The sequence below is a fragment of the Poecilia reticulata genome, linkage group LG19, assembly GCF_000633615.1.
Source record: "Poecilia reticulata strain Guanapo linkage group LG19, Guppy_female_1.0+MT, whole genome shotgun sequence".
NCBI lineage: Eukaryota > Metazoa > Chordata > Actinopteri > Cyprinodontiformes > Poeciliidae > Poecilia > Poecilia reticulata.
The window spans coordinates 4,864,598-4,870,622 of NC_024349.1; the positions used below are offsets into that span (position 1 = coordinate 4,864,598).

At 37.5% G+C, this 6,025-nt stretch overlaps 1 protein-coding gene across 1 annotated transcript in view; it reads left to right on the forward strand.

Moving 5' to 3' along the window:
• Positions 1–5,833, forward strand: part of map1lc3b (microtubule-associated protein 1 light chain 3 beta) — a 12,740-nt gene extending 6,907 nt beyond the window's left edge. Inside the window, exons 2-4 of the mRNA XM_008436547.2 lie at positions 986–1,041; positions 3,726–3,832; positions 4,614–5,833. Coding sequence (XP_008434769.1) covers positions 986–1,041; positions 3,726–3,832; positions 4,614–4,815 — 365 coding nt within the window. The 3' untranslated portion in view covers positions 4,816–5,833. The remainder of the gene's footprint in view (positions 1–985; positions 1,042–3,725; positions 3,833–4,613) is intronic.
• The last annotated feature ends 192 nt before the right edge of the window (positions 5,834–6,025 follow it).

The window sequence follows — 6,025 nt, forward strand, 5'->3', positions numbered from 1 at the left end:
TTTGGGATCCACTGGGGGGCCCAGGAGAAACGGTTTGGGATCCACTGCTCTAATTTGAGTTTTAATTCAGATTTCTGTTTAATCTTTTCCTTTAATTATTTTACCTTTAAACAAAAGGAGATTTTAAAGTTTGAGAGATTGGGTGCAGGGCTGCAACTAACAATTATTTTAGTTATTAACTGATTAGTTGTAAAAGTAAAAATGTAAAAAAAAAAAAAAAAATTGGCACGTTCTGTGGATTTTTCACCAAATCGCTTAATCTTATTTTATACAATGTAATAAAAATGTAAGTAAGCAAATGGTTCAATTCGTTTTTAAATAAGAAAATTAATATTTTAATGCCTAAAATGTAATGATAACACTCCTGCGTGAATATTTGATCACATGTAGCAGCTAAAAATGTCCTTCTAAAATCAACATGCTCAGGCTGATCTGCTGATTATTTTTTAAATTAACTGATTCAATAATTGGATAGAAAAACCTTCTTAAAAGGTGCAAACTGTTTTTATCTGAAATGCAAAATGAAAACATCTTTGGTTCAGTTTTGGCTTGATTTCTGCTCTGAGTATGTTGTTTTTTTTTTAGAAAATTGCCTTTTTTGAGTTTAAATACTTCAGTTAATGATTAATTGATTTCTAAATGAGTTGGTTATTTCAATGATCAATTAATCGCTCCAGCCTTAATAAAGTAGTTCTGCCAGCAGTTCCCTCCGTCTTGCAGGAATCGATCCTCCTTCCTGCAGTTTTGCAGGTTTGCTCTCTTGTTGCCATAAACATGTCAGCCTCTCTGCTGAGCTCGGCCTCCTGCTGCCATGTTGGCACCAGTTTAAATATTGGATTTGCAAACATCACATTTAAATTGTAGCGTAAACCTGTTGAACCAGTTTGCTGTTTATTATGATGCAGAACAACATGTTTGGATTTCCCCTCCTCCTCTCTGCTAACGGCTCATTCTGGTGCTTCTTTCCTGTTTTCTCGCCCAACAGAGCAGCGAGTAGAAGATGTCAGACTGATCCAGGAGCAGCACCCCAACAAGATTCCTGTGAGTTCAGCTGACAAAGTAAAACTGAAACTAGTGTCTGGGTTTTTTTGTTTTTTCTTTTTAAAACGCTCACAGGAAGACGAGACGCTTCCTGCAGCAAAAGCTTCACCGACCGCACACTTCCTGGGCGATCACCTTCGCTCTCCTCTGTCTGTCTGACAGGTTTCTGTTTTTCTCCTCTTTTATTTATCAGAGCTTCCGGAAACTGCTGCAGATCAAAATAACCTAGAAAGTGTGCATTTCCTATGAAGATGCTGAAAAAGGCAAAAGCTTTTGCAGCCGTCATGAACTGAGAAACACAAGACATTTTATAGTGTTGTTCTCAATTCTGCCACAGGATGTCGCTGTTTCCCCCGTTTCTGTGGGTGAAAAATGCATCAAAAGCTGGATATTATAAAAAGTATGAAGGTTATGAATACCAAGAGATATATCCGTCATCAGGAGAGCATGCTGAATAGCATAAACGTTAAATGGTGAAAATGGCACAAAGTGTGCAGGAGAAGAAGTGCGGCGAAATTTACGGAGCAACCAGAAAAGTGGAACTAATCAAAGTGATAGTTTATTTTAGGGCTGAAACAAATAATTGTGATTAATCAACAATTGAAATAATCATCAACTAATTCAGTTATCTATTAATCGTTAACTCATAAAAGGGCCATTTAATGAAAGAACAACACACTCAGAGCAGTAATTAAGCCAAAACTGTACAAACATTTAATATTAAAAACTCCTTGTTGGTAAATATGTTTTTCTCCTAGTGGCATTTTTAGCTTCAGTCAGTTTGAATTCAGTAAAGCAAATCTTGTATTTAGAAACTTTTACTTCCCAACTATTAATTAGTTAATTAATAAACTAATCATAGATCACCCAGATACTTTATAGCAGAAAAGGTAAATGGCATTTTTTAAACTGAAGATTCATCCTTTGCTACAAATGAGCCACTAAAGGAGTGGATTTTAAGAAACATAATGTTTTATCAAAAAAGGATTGGATTGTTTATTTGCATCCATTAATGTATTTCTAATATTGCACAAATAGGTTAAAAGGAAATATCTCCCTTTTTCTTATGATTAATCGGCAGAATAATCAATAGATTAATCAATAACAGAGTAAACATTATTTAATTCATCCATGAGGTCGATTCTTGCTAAGCCACCAGAAAGCAGAAGCTCACTTTGTGCTGCAGCGACTCGTCGTATCATCAGCAGATAGAGTATCAGCTCTGCTGTCCATCTGCTGCCTGCAGCGGCGCTCCCCGCCCCTCCATCTCTGCTTCCTGTTGGGTCCTGCGGTTAGAACCTGCCGGGTCACAGCGGAGGCAGAAGAGCTGCGTCGCTGTAACAAAACACCATGAAGACGAGGCGGCGGCTCACGTTCCAAACAAACCCTGAGCGAAACTTGGATTAATCCAGAGTTTAAAAATAAAAATCCTCTCACAACGAGATCGAGCTGGATGGACTTCTGTCCATTCAGAGTAATTCTTGCTTTCCTTCTCTGCGTTCTGGTCAGTTTTCAGAAATACTGACTCATTGAAGTTTTCCGCATTCTGTCACAGTGCAACCAAACGAAAGCAACGACTTTAGAGAAGCAACTGGACATGAATCGCAATACTCAGAAAAATAGAGTTTGCAGATTAAAATGGTGATGACAAGGCAGAGAGAAGAAGAAACCAAACGAGATGTTTGCTTCCTTACACTGCCAGCTATTTTTCTTTAATTTAGCTTTAGCTTCTGCTAGTTTTTGTGTTCATTGGTCTAACATCAGCTTCTGCGATTTAAAAAAAAAAATGTTTTTAGTGGTTTAACATTAACTTACTTTTTCTGTTTAGCATTAGCTTCTGCTAATTGTTTTACGTATTTAGAAGTTTAGAATTACCATCTGCAATTTTTTTTAATGCTTTTAACAGTTTAATATTAGCTCATGTAAATGATAAGCATTTATGTTTTTAGCGGAGCTAAGATTCTTCTTGTGTTTGGATTAGCGGTTAGCGAAGCTAACTTTTTGGTTAGCTGTGTTCTGACGATAACTAATGCCCACTTTCATGGCAAACAGCCACAACTCCATTACGACCCTGGCGGCCATTTTGAAAAATGTTCAGCAGAAAAAGGAAAATATATCTGATTTTTAAGGTTCAAAATATGTAGGCTGTGATTTGACAACAAACACACTCATCTAATTGGGAGTTTTACTGCAAAATGTATTTCCACCCATGGCAGCCATCTTGAATAACTAAAAAATATTATGTTTCTATGTTCCAAATATGCATGATTTAACACAAGAAGTATAAATATGTGATAAATATTGGTAAATTTAGTTGAAAAAATAATTTTTTTCCGGAATTTTTCAGTTTTTTTTAATTGTAACTTTGTGTCAAGTTATGTTTTAGTATCTGCTGTTAAATAATTATCTGCTGCATTAATAGAGTCAGCTGGGTCAGAGGTTCACACAGCTTCTGCATTTCAGTGAAATGAAAACGGACAACATCTTCTGGCTTCTGATTTTAAATGTTTTAGTAGAAATAAGAATATTTTTAATGGATCTGCAGCCGCATTCCTTTGGTTTCTGCACAAACTCAGATCTATTTAAAGTGTTCTGGTTGTTTCTGGCCCACTGGGTCTGACTGCAGGTTAACTGCTGGAGAATCCAGAATGAATATGATTGTTTCCTGTTTTCTGCTCCTGCAGGTCATCATTGAGCGATATACAGGAGAAAAGCAGCTGCCCATCCTGGATAAAACCAAGTTCCTGGTACCGGACCATGTCAACATGAGCGAACTCATCAAGATCATCCGGTATAAACATTTAATCAGCACTTCCTGCTTCAGTCCTTTCTGTTTTCACCTTTTATCCAATTCTTTTGTTGCTTTATTTTCCTTTTTATGTTGCTTTTAAGCAAAATCTGATGGATTTAGGGCCTGAAATGCTTTAAAGTTCCCAAACCTGCACCTATATGCTGGTTGTCAGTGTCTCTAACAAGTCCGTTATGATGGAGTTTCATAATTTAGCCTGAAACTATGAAGTGGAAAGAAACAGATTCTTGGCAAAGAAAAATCTTAAGTATTGCACGTGTTTGTATTCAGCCATTTTGAAAAGGTTTAAAGAGGAAAACATATTTCAAAATTCCTTTTAAATATTTCTAAAGTAGCGTCAGAGAACTGATCACCATGAAATACTTTAGTAATGTGCCGTATATCAATCAACCATCTGAAAACTCTACTTTTTTTAGAGGCAGATCCCTAAAACAGCAGAAAATGGGCAGAACTGAGCAGAATCTCATTATCCAGGAATGATTTAGTGAAAAAAATGTAATGAACATGTTTATGTGGGCTTTGGACCGATCCTCACCTGTTCAGGGAAGCACACCTTTAAAAAATCAGCAGTGACTTCAACACATGCAGGTAAAGGTTTGATGGAAAAGTCGACATGTTGATGGGACCTGAAATTAGAGAAGGGAAAACAAAAAAGGAAAAATAGAAAAACAAAAGAAGGAAAGATGAGAAAGACACTGTATGCTGATGAAACCTTCCTTTTTCTCATCAGTTTTCTGCTGTCATGTCTCTGTCTGCCCACCAGGAGGCGCCTCCAGCTGAACTCCAACCAGGCCTTCTACCTGCTGGTCAACGGCCACAGCATGGTGTCCGTGTCGGCGCCCATCTCTGAGGTGTACGAGCGCGAGAAGGACCAGGACGGCTTCCTGTACATGGTGTACGCCTCTCAGGAGACGTTCGGCCGCCACAGCCGGGGCCCCTGGGGGCCCTCGCCTCCATTGCTGTAGCTCCATGGCTGTGTTTATGACCAGGTGTTTATACGAGGTCACATCTCTATGGATCCATTTATATAAATATATACATAAACCGTTATTAAGCCCAGCTGTATGGTTGGAGGTTCAATAGGAAGCAGCTCCTGGTTCTCCTGTTGTTTTCATGCAGGATTTTATTCAAAGTTTGGGGATTTTTTTCTTTTTTTTTTTTTTTTAGAAACTGTGGAGTAGATGTTTATTGCCCGCTGTTTCCTGATTCCCATCATGCTCCCATTTTTATTCCCGTCTCTCCCTTCCTCTCGCCGTAACGGCTTCGCTCTCGGAACAGACGGTCGTTTGCGTAAAATAAACAGAAATCTAAGCGATAATGTGCAGCTTTTTTTAGGAGCGTCACCAAGTCGAGTTGTGGACCCACTACAAGAAGCTGCTGATGATGATGATGATGATGGCGCCTGTGAGGAAGGGCGGGGGTGTCTTTGTCTTCTTCTTCCCTCGTTTCACTTCTTCGTTAAAAACTCCCAGAAGTTGGGAGCGCTGCGATCGTGGGAATCAAACGCCTCCCCGGTGGGTTTGTTTTAAAGGGCTGAACGCGCTCCTCCTCTTCCTCCTCCTCATCTTCATCATAACATGTTGAGGTTTAGCTGCTTTATACTGAAGTGTTATTATTGTTTGTTTTATTTAATGTGCTTTTATTCCATGGTTTTGTAAAGGTGATCTGTTACAGAGGTCATTAAATCCAGCAATATCTCACAGCATCCTTTATGTATTTATGTTGGTCTTTTGTAAACAATAAAAACATGCAAAATATTATTGTCTTTAGTTTTTGGGAGTAAAAACATCCTTAAAGATCTGCTTTGTTTTAAAGACCTGCAGCTGAAACCAAAAACTTCATTTTTCTGTTTAAGTTTAATTTGAACAAACGTCTCCAGTTTTCATAGAAATCTGTTTGATAAAAGCAGGAAAATTTAGTGAGATAAAATATATTTATGTTTTTACAACTTTCATTGAATTAATAAAACTACTTGGATTTCAATTCAGTGTTTCCAAGGTTTGGAAAGTGCTTGATTTCTTCCTTGAAAGTCATTGATATTTAAACTGCTGTTTCGTAATGATTAATCAAATGTTAGATTAAAAACTTAAATGTGGAAAATGTCTACAGTAAAAACCAGACATTTAAAGATTATATATATTTTTTTCCACTGTCTGAAGTTAAATCAGACTAAAT